This window comes from Triturus cristatus, chromosome 1_1 (genome assembly GCF_964204655.1).
Source record: "Triturus cristatus chromosome 1_1, aTriCri1.1, whole genome shotgun sequence".
Taxonomy (NCBI): Eukaryota; Metazoa; Chordata; class Amphibia; order Caudata; family Salamandridae; genus Triturus; species Triturus cristatus.
The window spans coordinates 80,250,018-80,271,087 of record NC_140579.1 but is presented as its reverse complement, the minus strand read 5'-3'; the positions used below and the strand labels follow the sequence as shown (position 1 = coordinate 80,271,087).

At 44.3% G+C, this 21,070-nt stretch overlaps 1 protein-coding gene across 2 annotated transcripts in view; it reads right to left on the bottom strand.

The window, feature by feature from the left end:
* LOC146869503 (phosphoenolpyruvate carboxykinase [GTP], mitochondrial-like) overlaps window positions 1-20,351 on the bottom strand; it is a 103,806-nt gene extending 83,455 nt beyond the window's left edge. The window contains exon 1 of one of the 2 annotated variants that reach the window (XM_085601630.1): window positions 20,154-20,351. Coding sequence is in view for 1 of the 2 variants with exons in the window: in XM_085601460.1 (XP_085457586.1) it covers window positions 10,522-10,550 (29 nt within the window). In the remaining variant the exon portion in view is untranslated. Of the gene's footprint in view, window positions 1-10,521; window positions 10,850-20,153 lie in introns of those variants that run through there. The other variant, XM_085601460.1, reaches the window with a different exon arrangement.
* Window positions 20,352-21,070: the final 719 nt, after the last annotated feature.

The window sequence follows — 21,070 nt, the reverse complement described above, 5'->3', positions numbered from 1 at the left end:
TAAATGGTGTGCAGACTGTATCCCGCAGAATGTCCCCGTTCATGTGACTGCAAAATCCAGGGAAAACTACTAATAACTGTGGACATGCCCCAGTGCCTTCCTGCTTTTCTGTATATCTGTGTCTTCTGGTCGTGCATTTTGTATATGCTGATTTGTCTGTGTATTGTATGTATTATGGTTGCATCACCATTTAATAATAATAATTTAAAAAAAAATAATAATTAAAAATTTGATAGCTATCCAAGGTAAACCAGCTTGCAATCACCCCTGTAAATGTACGTTTATAACCTAACACTGGATTCAGTAATTGGTATTCGGTTTATTCCTCCAGCATCTGGTCACCCTTCTTATGTATTTGATTTAGTAGGTCAACAGACCCTAGGATCAAATTGGACTTTTTACATTTTTATTTTGCTCTATACAGTTTAATTTAATCAATTGTTCTTATTTCTATGGGAACAACTAATAAAGTTGGTTTACAAAGGTCAAAAAAAAAAGAAAAAAGAATTTCCAAAAGTTTTTAGTGGCAGCATTGGGAATCTTGAGGGTTTTACACATAAAATTTTAGTCAGACCCAATGCAATTTCCAAAATTCATAAAGTACGTCACATTCTACTAATTGTTCGAGATGAGGTAAAAGCAGAACTTAAAAAAATTACTAGATGCAGAAGTTATTGAACCAATTGAAGCACCTGATTGGATTTCCCCGATTGTTATTGCCAGACGCGCTAATGGGAAAATTCGCATGTGCATAGACTTAAGGTATTTGAATGAAAATATAATCATTGATCAATTTCCTCTCCCGAGAATCAATGAAATGCTTTCATTAACCAAAGGTGCAAAATGGTTCTCAACGATTGATTTATCGTGTGCATATCACCAAATTTCTTTACATCCTTTGAGTAAACATCTCACACCTTTCTGTACTCCTTTTGGTTGTTACCAGTTTTGCTGCATGCCATTCGGGTTAGCGTCCGCAGCTGCGGTATTTCAAAGGCTCATGCATGAATTTTTTGGCGATATGCAAGGTATAATATTCTTCCAAGATGATATTCTTATAATGGGTCCTAACAAAAAAATTAATGATGAACAAAAGGAAAGTTATGGGCATCTTACAAGACAAAGAAGTTACAGCTGAACTTTCAAAATGTAAATTTGCAGAAAATAACGTGACATATCTGGGTCATGAAGTCAGTGCCTTAGGTATTAGACCCAAAACCAGCCTGGTAAGTGCCTTTAAAGATGCTCCTCCACCCAAATCGAAAGAGGATCTTAGATCTTTCTTAGGACTTGCAGAATTTTACTGAAAATTTGTGGACAAGTTCTCAGAGAAAACTTGTGTAATGTGATCCCTACTTAAAAACAAGGCACAGTTTATTTGGTGTGCTTCTTTACAAAAATCATTTGAGGAAATAAAAACAGCCATTGCGCAAGCACCTAGTCTTCAAGGTTTTGATCCTTGCGCACAAACCATTGTCACCACTGATGCTAGTAGCAGGTGGTTAGGTAGCGTACTGACAAAATTAGATGAGAACAACAAAGAAGTCATTATTGCTTTCGCATCACGTTCTCTCACTCCTACTGAGGAACGTTACTCTGTTGTAGACCCTAGCTTGTGTATGGGCTCTAGAACATTTTAGGAAATTTCTTTGGGGAAGGAAATTTATCTTACGATGCGACCATAAACCATTGACTAAATTACTGACCACTGATGGTTTGACCAATGCCACAGCCAGAATTGCTAGATTATCCATGAGACTACAGGACTTCATGTATGAAGTTCAATATATGCCTGGTGTCAAAAACTTTACTGCAGATTTTCTAAGTCGTATGTCTTTACCATTGGTTGAGCTCGACATGAATTCTTGGAATGATTTTTCAGTAGCTCACATATCATCAAATAGGACTCAAAGTAGTATTAGCAAAGAAGAATGGCTCGAAGCAGAGAACTCTGATCAAATATTACTTGTCCTCAAACAAATAATTATGCATGGATGGAATGGAATTGATAAAAAATTTGTCAACGATGAATTGAGAGGTTTTTGGGAAGTTCGGAATGAACTAAGTCTTTCTGATACACTGGTTTTACGTGGTGATAAAATTGTCCCACCAAAAAACTCAAGGAATAAAATAGTTGATCTATGTCATGAAGGACATTCAGGAATTACACACACCAAACTACGTCTGAAAGAATTATATTGGTGGCCTAGGATTGATTTAGATGTAGAAAGACGTGTGAGATCATGTGTGAAGTGTGAGATTTCTGATAAAACGTTTAAAACATCCAATCCACCTTTAGCTTCTCCTGGTTGCCCTAATTTTCCCTGGGAAGTTGTTGCCATTGACTGTATGGGACCAATTTGTTGGCAAGATAGTTCACAGAAATACATTTTGGTACTCATTGATACTTTTTCAAGATGGTTAGAAATGTGTGTTGTAGATATCATCAAAACTAAAACGGTAATAACATTTTTAGATGATATTTTCTTGAGGGAAGGTTTCCCTAAGTTCATTCTATCTGACAATGGAGTACAATTTAAATCCCTTGAAATGAAAAACTATTTAAATGCTTCTGGGATTCAACAGAGATTCACGGCATTGTATCACCCAAGCGGTAATGGTATTGTTGAGAGAGCCAACCGTAGTATTAAAGGAGTTATCCAACTTGCTAACAAAAGTAACCTATCTTGGGAAGAAGAAGAATTTAAAAAACTCCTTTGGGCATATAGAAATACTATCCATGGTACTACTAGTAAAAGTCCCTTTTCTTTAATGAGAGGCAGAATTCCACATTCAAAAATCAATCCTGGTTGGTTAAATAAAAGTGGAATCGTTTCTTGCGACATACCTATTGTGAGAGAGAATATTAAAGAATCTCAGATGAAAAACAAAACCTATTATGATTTGAAACATGGCACCAAACAGGTTAACTTGCATAGAGGTCAATGGGTTAGAGTTAAAAATGCTAAGAGAGTTTCAAAAACCGAAAGCAAGTTTAGTGAAACTAAACTCGAAGTCAAGGTTATGAACAACACTGCTTTACTTCAAAATGGTGAAGTTTGGCATTGTAGTCGTCTTGCACCAGTTTCATATAATTCTGAAACAGAAGAATGTCATAAATGCAAGAATTTTTGGTGGTTAGATACATGTGATTTCTCACAACATATTGATAATTCTAACTCAAATGATGAAAGTGTAACTTCTGATTGTTCTACTATTCCAAGATATCTTCTGATGTTAATCTTGAGGATTCACATGATTGTATTGTCTCTCCTAAAAGTGTTTCCTTGCCGGAGGTTTCATCAGATGTCAATTCTCCCCTGGGTGACACAATACACATGATGTTCAGGATTCTGTTACACCATAGTTATCTTGTAATGAAAACATCGTAAAAACATCTAGTGGTAGAATTGTTGAAAAACCAAAATCTTAAGAAATCTTTGATTGTAGTTGATTTTATTTAGATTTTTGTTGTTGTTGTTGTTGTGGTTGTTTTGTTTCCTTTAAGAAGGGGGATTGTGTAGTATGTTGCTTTAAGATGAGTCACACTATTCTAGATTGTAGAATGTATTGTATTCTTAGATTCTTTCTTAAGACAGTTCTGCTACGGAGACTGTCAGCGCTGGAGGTGCTTTTCCTGTATGCGGGGGGCTGAAATAAAGAACTCAGCAATTTAATCTTTATTTGGGTTGAGTCTCATTTAAGGATACTACAGTCTTGTTGCTTCAGTACCTTGCAACACGCGGCGTTACCATCCCCCCAAATAAAGCCGAAGGATTTCGTTATAATACACTCTAAAATAGGCCCTTTTTGCATGGTTCCCGTGCCTCACAGTGACCTGCAGGTTTCGTACAGATCTTCGCTGCAGGCAGTGACTGTTATACCTGCTTTCAATTAAATAATAATTTAAGGGCTATTAGCCCTAAGTAAACAAAATTGCATTTGTACCCGTATTTTATATAGCGCTTACTACCCCGAGGAGGCTATTAAGAAAACTTCAACTCGTGAATATGTTTCTCCAGGTCAGTGCACACTTATCTGAACGATTGGCGAGTGTATGAGCGTGCACGCGCTGTTATTTATGGAAACTACAAAACACAAAAGAGAAACCTCAGAGGCGAATGAAGCCAATGGGAGGTGTCCCACTGCCTTCTTAACCCCTGCGATCCTCCAAACGAGAGTTGAAAGATGCTCCTGGAAGCGCTCCTGCTGTCAGAGATTCACCATTGCCACTGTAAGCATTTTAAGGTCTGCAGCCGAGGTTTATAACGAAGGCTTCAAGTTTGCTGATTTGATATATTTATTTATTTTTACAGATTTTTAAAGTCAAACAGACAGAAAACCATCTAGTTCTCTGGCTGTATTTATTTAAATGTTGTATAAACTGGAAAGTGCATCTTTCTTTGTGTGATTCTTAATGTTATCAATACATCTGGTGAACAGTGGGTCTAAGGGAAAACAATATTTATAGACCTGCCCAAGTTCCAATCCCCTAATAATATATATAGACTTTCAATGGACAGTACTGGAGAAACCCATCATACCACCACATACGAGCGACATCTCCAGATACTTGTACATTAAAGAACAGAAATGGGTACATAAACTTCAAAGTGATAGCCATGGTCTAAATGATGACATACCCTGGATTAATCTGTAGACATTGGGCTTACAATTAGACCTAGGAGACCTACAAACATCTTCACCAAGGTTTCTTCTCTTGTCTTAACTAAGTGCTGTCTGGGGATTTAATAGTCTTTCCAGTTGTGTGATGGTATATGTGAGTATCGCGACAATTGATTTACTAGACTATTCCAGAGAAATATTATTAACCTAGTCCCTTGCTATTGGTATAATGACCGGTTTACAACAAGAATGGACTATTATAATATCTATAGCAGCTCATGGGTAGCCCATCAGTCCATTACAATTCTGATATCTGATTCTATCCATCTAATAACGTTTCTTCTAGTTACCATAGATTTTGCTGTATTCGATACATGGTAATACCTATTGGAATTATACTTTCCACACAGTCCTTAACATACAATAACAGACAGGCGACCCTGAGAGCCATCATCGATTCTTTCCTATCAGCACACCTAGACATCGATGATCGAACTACATTTCCCAAGTCTGCTGACATCACTTTGTAGTCCTTAAGAGCCAATGATCGGTTGCAATGAGCGAATTGTGAGTTTTTGCTTTGCTCGTGTTTGACAAATAGTTACAGCCACTATTTGTTATTTACTTGCTAGATACTGTTCAGCTGTGGAGGTAGCGCCTCACATATACATATATATACAAAAGTCCAGTAACATTTCACAAATGCCGACACCTTAAACTACAGTTCCCATCAAGGATGACGCTAGTCTGTAGTTCTCGGTAGACGCGACGTCGATGCATCGGCGTGTCATCTGTAGGGGCGGGTCCTTAAGCAGCAATCAGATTCAGCTGTGTTGGACAGTCCTTTTTAAACGCCCGTGCCATGTCCGTCGCTGCCTCCCCTCCAGCTCGTTTTAGCCTCGGGGCAACGACGGACAGGTAAGCGCTGTAGTTTGGGTAGAACTTAAGTCTAAAATACATGTTGCTCTCGGGTAGTGCTGAAACGTGTTTTGCTAAAACGTGGAGCTCTGTACTACGGGCATCACGAGTCCACATACACCTTACAGTCAGGGTTTGGTGACTGTTATCAGAGCACGACCGTCTTCTCTTTTTCGACACCCAATTTTTAAACTTTGATTGAAGTACACCTGGCGATTCCGAGTGGGCGTAGGGTGGGAAGTTCTGCTTGACAGATAAGAATTGATGTAACACGATCCTGGATGTTCAACCAGTATCACACTACAGAATAGGAGAAAACTTCTCTCGAACTCAGATTAATTGATAGTACTTTTAACTGATCTCTTTTATAATAATCTTAAATACTAAAAAAATTATAAAATACTCAAAATCATAACAAACAGTAAATAAGTGCAAAACTCAATAAATATGTTGTTTTTGTTGTGATTTTTTTCACCCTCGATATAGAGCAGGGCCCCTTACACACGAGCATGGTGCCCGGGTAGGTGAGGTACAATCCCAGATTACGTGGGGTAAGCAATGCTTTCTTGCTTTATTATTAATGCAAAGTATGACTCTTGCCTTAATTTACAGCACGTTTTTGTTTGATTTGGATGGCTGCACACGGTGCATTAATTGTTTTATTTTTTAGGTGATGACTACACCCTTTGATCTAGAGGATTTAGATTACTGAAGGTTGTATTTTTCTCCTTTCTCAACATTATATATGTTAGTCACATTTTCACACTTATCAATGTGTCTTTCTGCAGTAGCTGGTGTTTGTGCAACATAGGTCCTGACGAAAGCCGGAGGCAGGTCAACCCTGCTGGCTGAAACATGTTGACCTTAACATAGCAGTTATTCGTCAACACTGCTATAACCTTGTTACACTCTTTTAATCAAGGTGTGTAGACTGTTTGGAATATTGAGAATTATCCCTCCTACATAACCTTTTTTAGCTTTCACCAATCTTCTTTTTTGCACTGCACTTCATAGGATCTTTTCCTATCTCTGTACCCTTCACACCTTGTGTGCTGCTGGCCAATTTTTACCAGCCAGTTCGAGCAATAGAGCTTCTAACTTGCGAGACAATCCCCATGATCAAGGGATATATCTCTGCCAACAGTTGGATTACCAAATGAGATTAATGATCATGAGAGTCATCTTTCTCTCACTATTTGCTCGATTTGCTGAGCACTATTGATGGTTATCCATGCTCTGCTCATGGTTAGCGTTGGTTTAGTGCACTTTGGCTCTTTCTTGCTCATCATTTTCGTGCTGTTTTGCTACTAGACCCCCAGATTCCGTTTTTGTGTTCTGATTCTTAATGTTGCCAACAATTACTCATCTGTGCATAACGACAGGCGGAGGGTACAAAGGGGTCTGTGTCTTGAACCTTTAAACAGCTGTAGATATGCGTACACTTGTGCTACAATCTGAATGATTCATTGCACTGCATAGGAGAGCTGCATTAAACAGGGCTTCTGAAAGCGCTAACATCCTTTCAAGTAAGAATGCCCTTTATTGATTGAATAAGTGCAGAAATGCACTAGTCGTAGATATGTTTTCTTACCCCAAATAAATATGGATAAACAAACAAAATGATAAAAATAAACATGGAAAAATACAGACAGAAATGTATTGACAATATAAATACCATAAAACTGTAAGCCCTATTTATAACAGAGCAACATTTGCTCAGGGGACATCATCAGCCTTCGAAATCAAGTAAGGTGCACGCATGCAGAGTGTTTGTTCAGTCACAGCGAGTATTGGCCAAAGGAGTAGGGTGTCTAATGTCACAGTGCGCTTTATCCCTGTCCGCCAGGACACGCATCTAGTACTTGATGGGTATTCTCATCTTTCATTACTGGCATCCCTCCTCAGGCATTTTTTTCTTATCATGTGATCTCATGATCACACCTCCTGTGCCCTATGTCTCTTCTTAGGCCCTTCCATCTTCTGAAACCACCACTAGAACCCACACATTGTTGAACCTATGCACCAACAACTATCCCCACTGCACCAGAGGGGCCCCTCACACATTATAATTCCCAAATACAGGACCGACACCACCCACAAAGTGGTATCACACCTGATACACCACCTGTATCCCAACACCTTCTGACGCCAAGGGTCCTTATAGATGTAAGCCACTTCTATAGGCCCTAGCATCTATAGATGTGACTGAAATAGGCGGACCAGAACACACTATAATATCACCCAGAGAGCCCAGTGCTGCCTGTTATCAAACCCGTGGACTATCAGAACTTCTGAGACCACCACCACGGGCTCGCACTCCATCTCACATCTCCACATGGACCTTCTCATTTCCTCCTTTACCCCTAGAGGCCACAAACCACAGAAACACCAAGGTGAACCATCACATCCTCCGATATCACAATGAGGGGCCTCTCACACCTCATATCGATCCCAGTATTCCACACATCTAGCATCATCGTTTGCACCTTCTTTTTCACCCGTACCCCATGGACTCTCATGCCACCTCCATCACACCCAAGGACCTGACACTGACAACATCGCAGGCACTCTTGCAGCCCTCATACTACTGATATTACCACCAGGACCCTGTGCTCCCTCAGACATCTCCACCATGACCCTCAACTTTTTTTAATTCAACCTTAGGAATCTTTTCACCTTGGGTACTACCATAAGGGCCACACACCCTCTGGTATCACCACCGGAGCGCTCACATCTGACATGACAGCAACAACCCCCACACACCTTCTGACTTATCCAAATGGATCCATGCATGTTCTGGTACACCTCAAGGAATCCTTACACTTTTGATACAAATACATGGACTAGTAGATATCATATCTCGGGGTCTGACACCAAACACAAGTACTTCCACACATCCAAGGAGCCCCCACATGTGCCCCACAGACATTCTTACACCTTCAAAACCCATCTTGCTAACTCACCTACTGATACTGCAGACAACGAGCCTCACTCTCTCGAATAAACGACTGGAGACACGTAAATGGGCCCACCCCAGAGACTCTAGTACCATTTGGTTATACTTTCCTATACAGCCTCAACACCAATAGAGACCTCCATACCTTTCCAAACCACCCTTAAGAATCCTTACACCTTATTCCACCTTCCACTCACACGAACTTCATACTCACCTTCACCATCAAAAGGGTTCCTCGTATGATGGTATGTACTGTCGTCCTGCCCTGAGGGACCTTTCTACCTCCATATCCCATCCATACACCTATAGGAGCGCTCACACCATTAAACAGTACGTCATATCTCCCTCACCCATCCATAGAAGCCTTAGAACTTTCGATGCAGTCCAGTTATACCCCCACACCTTTCAGAACCACCCATAGGCACCTGCATGTCTTTCCATTATGCCCAGACAGACCCTTACACCTGCTAAATCCGAGTACAGGGGAACTAATACTTTCCTATACAACCAATAACTTTCCTCAAATTAACATGGGTTGTTCATAAACTACCTGCAGCAACAGAACTAACCCTTATTCCTGCCTATACCACCAAGGAGGACCCCTGTACCTTTCTATACTGCTGATTGTGGCTGCCTTAAACTAGACTTATGAAACCCAATACTTTCAAATACAACACAGGTACTATCATCGTATACCACCTATAGAAACCGCATACCATTGTATACCACCGATAGGGGCCCTCAACGCATACTACACAACCTCATATCTCCCAGCATGACCCGTGACAGTCCTTAGCTGCTTTACACCGCCCATGTCAGGTGTGCGATAGGACTCCATCTCACCACAGTCACAAGGCTCCACATCCGGGCATTTATGTTACAATCAAGTGTATTCTGGCAGTTGCAGTCTTGGTTCACGTCTCTGAAACCAACTGGATCGAATTAGCAGAATATAAAAGCTTGCACAGGTAAAGCAGCGAGGGGTATTTGCATCGCGAGTGGCATGGACGCTGCTGGTCGAACTTTTGCACATCTTGCCAGTTTACTGTATTCAGTGTCCGTGAACTAACCTCCGGGTGCCTCGTATCTTATACTGCTCACATGAACGATGAACTCTAATACCTCCCCACGCCACGTACAGGACACTTCTTGGCTTCTGATGACACAGACCTCTCATATGACCCTATTAGGATTACAAGCAGGGCTTTAAGTGGGATGAAAAAACTCGAGGGTCTCATAAAGAGACGTGGCCAGTGGTATTAAGGGCGTGGCTTAAAACACGTAAGCTAAAAATCAGTGTTTAGCATAGTGCACCGCCCGACTTGTATTTTGCTGTTTCTGGTGTTGCATCCAGATACGATACAACAAGTAACATCATACCTACAACAAGGCAGGACTATTGGCTTTGTCAATGGTTGTTAGTTGCATAAGATAAACAAGCAACAACTATGGCTTTTATATAATATTGAAAACGCTTCCACTTAAAGCCCTGGTGACACCAGGACCATGTTGCTGCTCCTGAGTTTCCAAAAGAGAAGGGAAATCCAGAAAGAAAATGACTCTTTAAAGGATTTCCTTTCCCCCTACAATGCGCCCCTGGCATGACGTCATGCCCCAACTTCTCCGCAGGTGAGAAGTGAGCAGTGTGAGCACGCGCACATAGATGTGCTCACCTGGTGACATCATGCCCTAACTTCTCCACTGGTGAGAAATGAGCACTGTGAGCACGCGCACATGATGTGCCAGCTGTCACTGCAGTCCTGAAAGAAAAAAAAACGGACCGCCTGTGCCAGGGCACAAAACAGAGCCCCGTAGAGACCCGTTTCGAGGCCCCCTTAAAATAACTGCCGGTGCTCAGACCCGGTGAGACCCGGCCCACTTAAAGCCCTGATTACAAGTCCTAAAATGCAAAGGAAAAATACCGTTCTGGGAGAAAAAAAACTCGAAGCTGCGTCAGGGAAACTTGAGAGCTCCGCGAGACTCTCCCGTAGAAGGGTAAAGGAAATGATGGCGCTACTCACCCCAAAATCCGTCCGTATAAGGGGGGCATGTTGCGAGCCCCCGATCACCGTCCCTTTGCGCCCTCTGCAGACCGGTCTGCACCCTGCAGCCGGAGAGAGCGGTGAGGGGGAGACAGGAGGCAGCACACTGCAGAGAAGTTGGAGACTTGGGAAAGAACGACAGCTGAGGGGAGCAGGACTCACGGGACAGGAGACTCAAGAAGGACAGTCAGGGGACCCGGAGAGGGGACAGGACTATTTGTGAAGCCCAGGTGACTTGGGACCTTTGGAACCAGTCGAGAGGGAAGCAGAGTCCAGTATTTACCGGCAGGGGCCGGACTATGAACCCGAGGGCGTGGACGGAGGAGGAGGAAGAGGAGGGGTAATAGGATGTAAGGAGGAGAAGGCGGGCATGCGGCCTGCAGACACTTGATGGGAGAATCCTCCGAACAATGGCCGGAGAGGGCATGATATACTACAAAACACACACGCAAAACACAAGGTTCCAACGCAGAGTATTACAAGGCCATGTTTGTAGTATTTGCGATTTGTATGTGTTTGCTCTATTTATTTTGACTGCACATCGTTTTCCTTCCCAGTATATTAGAGACGATTAATATTTTGAAGGGTCGCACAAAAAACGTGCACTTAAGCAAGACAGTGCAGTTACAGTGAGGGTCTGACCAATCAATCCTGGGTCCGTTGGCATCTGGAGCAAAGCGGAAGACACACAATTGATGGACGGAATGCAGAACAAATCAAAATATTCACCCCAGTCAAGAGATCTGGGTTAAATCCATCATTCTTTTGCTCACCATGCCACCCCAGTTTAGACCTGGCCATATGCAAATCATTCTTGATCCTGTGCCTCATGGGAACAGTCCAGCCCGAACTGCCAAGCCAGGTCCTCCCTGGACCGGAAACATGCATCCTAGGACCGGTTTCGGGGTTTCACCCCTCTTCAGCCAGGATGGCTTGACTCCAGTGGCACAGTGAGCCCAGGACTCACGTCTGAGCATACCTGGCGCACTTAGGGCGAGAAACCAAAAGACACACAATTGATGGACGGAATGTGAATGTATGACATTGTTCTGCATTCTGTCCATCAATAGTTCTTTTTGCATCTGGAGCAAAGCAAGCGCCGCCAGTGAATACGATAATAAAGTGCCACCAATAACGTTTCCAGTATTATGGGGCACACCCCTCCTTAGAGGAAATAGGGCCCTAGTATTATTAGGTGTCGCCTGGCGTTGCAGCGCTACTCGCTGGGCGAGAGATTTTGTAGGAGAGTAGACTTGAGAAGGGTACTTGAAGCCCCGCCTCTCATTTTCATTGGCTGGCGTCACCATTTATTCTAAACGGTGGCCTGCCATTGGAAATGAGGGTTTTTTGGTGACGCCCTTTCGCTTTCTCATCCAGCCGATCCGGACTGGCTCGTCTGCTTTGCGGCTGTCGCAAAGCACTTTGTTATCTTTACGGGGCCATGTGTTTCTAATTAGCGTGGAGGAGCACACTGCCCCGACCTCTCAAAGGAAATAAATCTTGCTTTTGTCAAGATTTTTTCCCTTTGAGAGGTCGGGGGCAGTGTGCGCCTCCACGCTAATTAGAAACACATGGCCCCATAAAGATAAGAGATCGATGCTTGTTTTGTAAACAACCCATGTCTTCAACTCCCAGAATGCATGGGATTGTCAAATGAAAGCCCAGCAGCAGAAAAATGTTATCCTGATGGCATGGATGTAGCTGGCTAACCTGATGGCCTCGTTATCCTCACACATGCTGGGCACAGTTTGAAACCCTTGTTTTTTCCTCGGTGTCCGGAAGCGCTTAGAAGCTCTTGCCGATGTGCTTATGTTGCTTGGTTTTGTGCTTCAGCGGGGATTGGTTACCAGACATCCAACATCCGCTATCATTCCTCCACCCCCCAACAGTTCTCCTCTCTTCACCCCACCACTCTGTCCCTTTCTCCGCATCTTCTCATCCTCTCCGCCCATCATCTTTAGAAAGACATTATTCCCTTTCCATCAGCTCTGCCTTTCATCCTTACGCAGTTTGCCTTTCCTCTCACCCACTTTACATTCCTACCTGTGTTTGGCGGCCAGTGAGATGGTGATTTATTTTCTGTCTTTTTTTTAAAGCTGCTGTAATAAGGCACGTGCGTGACACGCCAGAGGTCCCTGTGATTAGAGTGCTTCTGATTGGAGTGTTTGGTGTTGATTTATTCTCGTCTCCTTCTTAAATAATTATACAATGTACCGTAAAGTGAAAGTCTTGCTATTAAAAAAAGCCCACTAGTAAAGCAGCCGCCTCAGTGAATGTTTTATAATGTAAACATTTTTATTGCGAGCGTATAGCAGCCAAGTTCAGACACCTGCATTTGATTTCATTTTATTTTGTGCCATGGGCTTGCATTTGAAAAAGAGAGGCAACGAAAGCCCCGCCATGTGATTTTAAGGGTGCACAGCAGAGTGAGAGCTGTTGGGGCACACGAGCTGTGTGTGCACCCGCCTCTCTCTTTTACACTGGAAAGAACGCACGTTGTATGATGCTGGGAGGACAAGCGCTCTCTGCCTCTGCTTCTTGGCGCTACATTTGCAGTTTTATAGAGTGTGAACTCGACCCGAAGGTATCGGAGCCCTTTATATGAGCACTAGTTAAGTTACAGGACACATTCATTTTTGCTAGGCAGGGGGAGAATACGTGATTTGCCCAGAATCACAGGATGTTAAGCCGACACCGAGAGTCCAATGAACCCGGATCCTCTGCTCCGAAGTCGTCAGCTCTGGTTGTTGGGTCACATCCTCTCCATGTGCCTGTGCAGGCTCGTTCACTGTACTGTGCATCTGAACTCAGCTGCCAAAAGGCGCTCTCTTACACCAGGAAGTAAAAACCACTGCAGTTCAGGATAAGGGCTTTTAGCAAGTGATGAGGGCAAGAACTGGGGCTGTGGGCAATAGAGCACCACCCTCCTTGCCAAACATGCACCCTGGCACTGGTGACAGTACCTGGTGCATTGACTCCAGTGTCAGGGGTGGAAGGCAGAGCTCAGGGGCTGCAGAGCGCCTCCTGCTGGAACAAGTTACAAACGAATGCAGGTTAGGACTTTAATCACATTTCACAGTATCAAAGTGGCTTATTTACATGTTATTGTGTGTTGTCGCCCTACATGCCACATGTGTGTCCTGCGCATGCGCACCGCTGCTCTCTCCTGCAGCCACACACACATGTATGATGCACACTTACAAGACCCACATTTTCCTGTGCTCTAAACAGTACCGAACAGATTTGTGTTGGTTTTTGATATAATGCCATAAATGTCATGGTAGGTTTTTAAAGCACTGGTATCCCGTAGTTTCTTGGCACTATAGAGGGCAGCAACATATTCAACATTTTTAAACTGCAGTGGACTTTAGTCCATAACAAATGACTTTTATTAATGGAAACCCCGTTGCTAAACATTAGAAGGAGCAGTTTTCAGCTCTTGCGGAAGGTTGTGGGAGAAGTTCCTTGTACAGCGCTTTGCTTCCCCCCTGCATGTCCGGACCTCACCCTCTCTTCAGGAATTCAGAAGGGGGCTCAAGACCTGTCTGTTCAACTGATGCCACCCGTGCAGCTTGGTTCTCAGTGCCTGGGTGTCCTCGCGGGTGATTAGCTGCGCTTATAAATCCTGTTTGATTGATCCCTTGCTGCCTTTTGACTAGGTTGGCGCTCTAGAAATCTCACATATATACCTACGTACGGAGCTCCAGGGGAAGCTGGTTCCATTCTTTGGCAGCTGCCATTAAAAAGTCCTGTTACAAAGTTTAAATCTTTTTTAAAGTGTTATTCCCGCTATTTTAGAGATGTACAAGATAAGAATAATAATCTTTTTTGCTTATAAAGAATTTCATGATATATTGTAATACTATGGGACTGGAAATCTGTATATATTATTTTAATATATTGTGGATCTCGGATGAGGCCTATATAAATCAATACATTTCATTTCATTCCTGTCTCCATGCTGGGTGCGCCCTGTCGCCACCCTCCGATGCGCATAGTCGGTGTTGCGACACCGCGTGGACTCCCCATCACTTTGTGTCGCAGAGAGAGCATGCTGGGTGCCAACACCAACCACAACTGAAAACTGATTTTGTTGATGTTACTTCCAGTGCTTTCCTCACAATAAAAAGTCAATTTCTTTATTGTCTTGAGAGGTCAGAGGTCACCTGATGCCACTTTGGTGTTGTCATTGGACCAGGCGCTATATTAACCACCTAACGAATGCCCAATGAGCCGGCCGACCAATGGTCCTACTTTTGGCAGGTTTGCCCCACCGTCGTGTCTCCTGTCCTGCTGCCCAGACAGAGGCACCACAAAATGCCAGTTGCCACCCCCGGCCCCATCATAGGACAAGCGGGGGTGGGGGGGCAGGCAGGGCACCTGGCAGGGTGCCCAGCTCTTGCAGCTATGCAGAACCGTAAAAGGGGTGCCTGCCGGTGGCTGGGGGGCGGATTGCAGCATGGGGGGGGTTGAAGCATGGGGGTCCTGCACCAGATTCAGGAGCAGAGGTGCCATCACAACCACCCACTGTTTGCAGGTTTGAACGAGTGACCGCGCGCCAAGAAACCTTGGGTGATCGTGCGCTCTAATAAAGAGGTCTAACATCCGAGACAAGGCTGGGCGCTGTGCTGGGACATGGGGCGGTTTTTAATCACCCTCTAAATTATATTTTCCTATATGTTGAGGATGGCGCGAGGAGAGTGGGCTCTTTCTTTGCGTCCTGTGGCAGTCGATGATCAGTGGGCAGCATCTGTGATGGAGCTCATCTGGTGTCTCCCGCCATAAGACTATTTCATTCCGTTTGGATTACAGAATTGTTGCTGTAAACTGGTCTCCTCGCAAACAGTCAAGACTTACTCCTGGAGGTGGTAAAGGGGCTGGAGCTCAAATCCAGCTTGAATAGTAATCAGACTCCATTGGTTTAATCTTAGTGAGTTATATTGTTTAAGATGACCTGGATTAAAGGAGGGATTATGGAATGAAACCCCCAAAAGGTACTCTGCGTCTGTCCTGCCGCTCCATTGCAAACGCTGTCCGATGTCTCTACATGCGCAGTGTTCCCTGCGCAGTGATAATGGACAGTTGACCACAGTAAATAGACATCTTATAATACAGACGTCATCTGTTCTCGAATACTGTTATTAGAAACATTCATAGCATTAAATGCTAGTAAATGTTTTACTTCACCTCCTCGCCTTCATACAGCTCAGGAAATATCACAAGTGTAAAGCTGTCAACAAAGCCAAAGTACCGAAAAAGGAATACCCTGATGTATTATGGATTTGTAAATGCTGGTTATCTTCTTTGATCTGGTTGTGTTGCTGCATCATAGGGGCTAATCTCATCTTCCATGCTCTTACATTTGTAAAGGCTTGTTACCTCCCCTAAACTGGCTGGGAATGCTGGATGTGTGGCTGCGCTGCTGGTTCTTAGCAGGTGCTACCAGCTTCGCTTCTCTTAGCTTTGACGGAGTTGAGTATCTCGGTGAGATCTGTAAGAGGCAGGGCTTTGAAGGGCGACCATGATGGGATTCTACGAGTAGGTGTGGCCATAAGAGGCGAATCGGGCGTTCGTTGATGTACTGTCAGATCATCCTGTATTTTTCAACTGAAGAAGAGGTTGATTGCACTACACTTTTCTGTGGAGTGAGGAAGAGGAGGGTCCGGCAGGGGGTGGAGGCCGTGCTTGATTGTCACGAAGAGTGTTCTGCATCTATTGGGCGCGTCATTGATGGTGTTGGACACTACTTTGCTTTGGCTGATGTGACGAACTGTCTGCGTGTTGCGTGGTGGGACTTCAGTTTCATGACGTCATCAGGAGTTCTGTTTTTCTGCCATTTTCTTTCCCGCCTGCGGATGGAGTGTTTATTTTCGTTGATGTGTTTAGAGTATCGGGGTGCTGAAAGTTTTGGCTTCCACCTGCTTGTTTTCAGTGGAGCCAAAAAAAGCATTGACGACACCCAAGAAGGTGGTTGCATTGGACGTGGAGCTGGCAGGGTGGGAGTTGAGTTCATGAATTAAGTTGCCGATGGAAAAGTCTTTGAAGCATCTGCAGGTTTAGTTTTTCTCTTCTGGGTTGACTTTGTTTTGTTGTTAGATGCTGAGAAGGGAGATAGAGATGGTGAGGTGTTCGGTCTGGAGCATGTGTGGCTTGCGTTAGATTGCTGGTGCTGTTGAGATGACGCGGTCATAGTTGTGGCATTTGAAGCGTATTGGTTGAACAATGGGTTGTATCATGTTGACTGTGTCAATGAGGTAGGTGAGGGTGTCTCTTGTGTTTTTTGAGCTTTGGTTTTCTGGGAAGGTGAAGTTACCCCAAGAGGGTGGTGCGGGTGTGTCTGAAAGATGAGGTGGTGAGACCACCCGAGAATTCATCAATTATGTTCTTGTATGCCCAAGAAGCCTTTGGCGTCGAGTATTACTTACATAAGGTGCAGGACCAGGCTGATTTACGGATGACAGTGAAGACGTCTCCCTTCTTTTGTGCACAGTCCACACGATGGCTGCTGTAGCCTATGTGGAGATGGTTCCTAGGATGTGGGTGTGAGCCATGTTTTTGTGATGAGGAGGGTATCAAGCTTGTCATAGGTGATGAGGTCTGCGACGTCTGGTGCATGGAGTATGCTGAGTGATCGTTAATGAGCATGAGTTAGCATGTGTGCTCTGTAGTTAAAGAGGTGTGCGCGGTAGTTAGTGGGGGGGGTGTACAAGGTTGTGTCTATGTGTAGTGCCAATGCTATGCAAGTGTCTGGCTTGTCTTCATCTCGATGTGGGTGTTTGGGTTTATAGTATGCAGGGCTGGGTGATGCAGGGTGTTTCTGGCACAAACAGTCAGTGCTTTTGCCTGAGTCCGTGCTTTCCTGGGGTGCCCTGGGGAGTTGACTGAAGTAAGGAGAAGGCAGGATGTGAAGTCACTTCCTGTGCGGATGGATGATGGGAAGTGAAGTGATCTCCTCTTGTTGGCTTCTCCTTTTCAAGTTGGTTTTGGTGGGATGCCAGTGATGTTGCTTGCTGAGGAGACTAATGATGGGTCATTTATTATTTGGTGCCTCTGTGCAAGATAAACCTCTCTTTACAGTTTATAATCGGTACGGTCAATTGTAAGCAATTGGAGAGCCAATTGCTCCTATAAGCTTCTTAGTTGAGGCATTTGGGCATCCAATACTGTTTTTAGGTCGAGCCTGGGCAGCGCATGTGCTGCTCTGCGAGGCATGCTGTATTCAGGTATGGACTTGAAGCTCCGCCCACTCTGTGCCCATATTTTTCATTGGCTTGTGTTATTGTCCACTGTAAACTGTGTGTTTTTAATTGGTCTAAGCTTTGTAGTCCCTCCCTTAGTACCGCTTTGTCTTATTTTGTACCCTCCCCTGAGGACACCACCTGTTAAGTGTGTTACTCGGTAGGCTTTAATTACCGCCTCCTACTATTTTCTCAAATAGCTTTGTCCTGCCTTCTGTTGCAGGCTGGACACGCTCTCTCATAACGCTTTAAAATAAATCTTTACAGCACGGGCACAGAACGCATTTGTGAGAGCTTAAGCTATTGGCATTGTACATGGCAATGCTTTTAATTTATCTGTTTTAAAAACAACACAAAAATAAAGGGCATTGTCATTTACAATGCCAGTAGCTCAAACTCTCCTAAATGCGAGACCTATTGCATTGCAAATGCTCGTTTTTTTATAGCGCTAACGCTACGGCATTAAAGCTTTTCTGGTAAAATAGCAGCGCATTTTTATCATTTGTTCTACAATTTACTGACATGTCCATGGGCGAGTGGCACGACAGACAATTTCACGTATGTGCACCCATGAGGTACTGGGAAGAACTGGTTTAAAACTAGTATGGGCAGCCGTCCAGGCGCCGCTGACCGGTGGTCTAATTAATGCCCCCTCCTGCAGGGCGGGAAAGGAAAGGGGCCGGGACGAGCCAGAGATGCGATTTGTTCGCCCATGGCAAGCCCCTAGCCCGCCCATCCACCGGCGTTCTCTGGACGCGCCTCTCCCCTTTCTGTCTCTGATAGGATGTCAGAAATCAAACAACTTGCACTGGGTATGGACTGGTAGCACTGAGAGAAGCAGGCCCACGGTCTAGCTTTTTAGAGCAGGATCCAGATTATTTTAATATGAGGTGGAATGTGGTCCCTCTCAATGTGTGGCAGCAGAAAGAGTTTTATGGGGATTTTTTAGACTTCATTAGATTTTAAAACAAAACAAAATGAGGTGGGGTGGACTACCCAAGGTATGCAGTAGACAAGTGGCATCACAGCGTGTTGCATCACAGGAAGTGAAGTCTCAGGTGGCGGCCTCACAAAGTCACAGAAAGTGACCACAAGAAGGGGCATCGGAACTTAAGTCCTCACACATGTTTAGCAGCTCTATCATGAGAACATTTGAGCGCATTATGAGATTTCACAAATGAAAGTGGAGGAGTACTTAAGCCTATGACTTGAGTTCCCTGTTTGAAGGAATAAACAGCTCAAATGTGGATGAAGTTTGGTGTCTGTCTGACTAACTAAGGCAGACAAGCCTCTAAGTTCTACAAGCCAGACATACAAATCTTTGGAACAAGAACTAAACAGTTCATGCATTGAATAAAAAAAATGCTAGAAGCTGCAATTGTGACTATTAAAACTATAACATTTATTAACCTACCATACATACCACTATTATCTACACTGACAATTTTAGCACTTTAACCATTATATAAATTAAAAATGCACGTTTCCCCACTCAAATTGTTATTCTGAGCATGGCAAATGGGATTCCCTAGGAAAGATACAGTTTTAACTGGAGATTCTGCACATACATTATAGAGCAGTATTGACACAAGATGTTTAACCACAAGATATGAGTAATGAGTGAGACCTTTTGCATAAAAGAATCCCTCACATGTGGGTAATAAAATAACTTAATACTATGAAGCCGGTAACTTTTGTTGTGATGGGCAGGGCTTTAATTGGGCCGGGTTTCACCGGTGCTGAGCACTGGCAGTTTTTTAAAGGGGGCCTCGAAACAGGTCTCTATCGGGCTCTGTTGTGTGCCCTGGCACAGGCGGTCCGTTGTTTTCCGCACTTCGATGTGCATTTGCTCACTTCTCACTAGTGGTTAAGTTAAAGCATAATGTTATGTGTAGGGAAGGGTAATGAGTAGCGGAGACAGAAGGACGTTTTAATGCAGGTTTTATTTTTCTATAGACTTTTTTTGTATAGTACTCCAGTCTGTATTGGTGGGGATAATGCTTCTTATCCTCCTCCGTGTTAGGAACAGGGTTTGTGGTCTCCGGTCTGCAGAAAGCGGATTGTTAAAATGTTTCTTATCGCCGTTTCCTTGTAAGGCCGGCGACATTTCCCCCTAGCACATCCTCTCTCCCGTGGGTCAGGTCTTCTTGGTGCACTTGGTGTTAGGGAGAATGAGAGAGACAAAAAATATGGCGTCCTTGAGGTTCTGGGAATAGTAATGAGTGAAGGGGAAAAGGAGGGAGGGATCACCGGTGCAGTGTCACACAATCTAGGCGGGTGATAGTGCAGGGAATCCGGGGTTGAGGCGGGATGACGGGAAGGACATTAAGCAGCAGGCTTCCTCCCCACCCACCCGGTAACGCGCTCCCGTACCTGTTGACGCCACGCTCCTCCTGGAGCGTAGCTCCACGCAGCACCGTCTCGGAGGCCTCCTGGCTCTCTCGACGATACCGCCTTCACATTGGAAGTACACAGCAAAGCTCGGTCTCTCCCTCTCATACTTCTCAGCTCCTCCACTCTCCAACACACTCCAGTGCTTCTGGATTCCTGGCCCACTAACCTGCAAAGGTCATCTAGAAGAGCGCAACATCACTTTTATGAGGCCTTCTTGCCCAATCCAAATGCCCTACCAACATATTTAAAGGGCGATGTGGCCAATCATGTTACGCAAAAAATGTAAAACCACCAATCCGGAGCCCCGTGTCATCCTTCAAGTGGAAATAAAAATATTGCTTCTGGACCAGAGAGGGCAGCACGGTGTAGGCGCCCTCCTTGGATATAAAATGCCATGAAATAGCTGGCACCAATAAGGAGTCTGAATGTGTCAAAACTCGTTATTTTCAGCGCGAAGGTGTAAGAAGCAAACCCACTCATTGGCCAAGAGCTGCAGCCAATCACAAACGTTTATCTCCGACCGCATAACTGGGAAATTCATGAATCCAAGACATTCTCCACGGGCAGGAGCGGTGGACCAGAGAGGAAACTACCCACTGTGTGAACTCATTGGATCAACAAAACGTCCAATAGCATGACTCTTTTCATCTGTACTTCCTGAAATGCCCTGCGATGTTGACCAAAGATGCGCCCTCATTGGACAAAAATACCATTGGCGTCAGTTCAGCTTCCTGTGACTCTGTGTAAACCACTTGTCCCCCCCCACACTCCCTGCCTACCAAAAAGGACGGTGTCCTTCTGTGACGTAACAGGTGCCCGTGTAAAGCGCTCTGATGCCTTCGGGTCGAGTTCACGCTATATAAAACTGCAAAAATGAAGGAACCGGAAAGCTTGTG